The sequence below is a fragment of the Mesitornis unicolor genome, unplaced genomic scaffold, assembly GCF_000695765.1.
Source record: "Mesitornis unicolor isolate BGI_N332 unplaced genomic scaffold, ASM69576v1 scaffold36269, whole genome shotgun sequence".
Classification (NCBI taxonomy): Eukaryota; Metazoa; Chordata; class Aves; order Mesitornithiformes; family Mesitornithidae; genus Mesitornis; species Mesitornis unicolor.
In genome coordinates, this window is record NW_010209932.1 from 3,735 (window position 1) to 4,525 (window position 791).

At 63.8% G+C, this 791-nt stretch overlaps 1 protein-coding gene across 1 annotated transcript in view; it reads left to right on the forward strand.

The window, feature by feature from the left end:
• LOC104547371 (protein FAM160B2-like) overlaps positions 1–784 on the forward strand; it is a gene marked incomplete at both ends in the record, with an annotated part of 3,617 nt that extends 2,833 nt beyond the window's left edge. The window contains 4 exon segments of the mRNA XM_010193025.1: positions 48–164; positions 240–330; positions 415–558; positions 734–784. Coding sequence (XP_010191327.1) covers positions 48–164; positions 240–330; positions 415–558; positions 734–784 — 403 coding nt within the window.
• Positions 785–791: the final 7 nt, after the last annotated feature.

The following is a 791-nucleotide window of genomic DNA, read 5'->3' on the forward strand; positions in this document are numbered from 1 at the left end:
CCCCTTTTGGTAGCCCACCCAGCTAACACCCATCACCCACCCCACAGATACCTGGAGGAGGATCCTTATTTCACTGATGGATTCCCAGATGCTGGATTTGGGATGGTGAAAGAGCCGGGAGCAGCATGCCCAGGGAAGGGGCAAGTGAGGGAGGTGGTCAGCAGGTAGGGATGTGGGGGGGGTGCCCTGGCATGGGGGGAGCTGCAGCCCCCTCCCCATCCTTCATTTCTCATTTCCAGCTTCCTCTGCCTGGTCCCCGAGGAGGCGAAGACCTCGGCGTGCATGGAGGAAGGCGGCTACGACACCTACGTGCACGATGCCCTGAGCATGGTGAGGGGCTTTTTGGGGGGTCCCCATGCCCGGTGATGCCCATTCTCCCCCCCAGCTCTCTCCCACCATCACCCCCTTTGCCAGGTCCAGGCGTGCCGAGCCAACGCTGCCCCATGGGGGTGGCCCTCAGCCCCCCGGCCCCTTGACGCCGGCCACCCCGAGGTGACGTTTTACGAGGGCCACTTCCTCAAGGTGCTGTTTGACCGCATGGCCCAGATCCTGGACCAGGTACGGGGGTGACAGGGGGGACATTGAGGACACTTGGCATGGCCGGGGGGGGCTTTACTCCAGCTTTTCTCTTGGCTGGGGGGTGCTCATGTGTCCAGGAGCATCCATGGTGCCTGGGGATGGGCACAGGTCCCCACCAACTGGTTTCTGAGCATCCCCCCACCCAAAATCGCAGCCCTACAGCCTGAACCTGCAGCTGACCTCGGTGCTGTCCCGCCTGGCCGCCGTCCCCC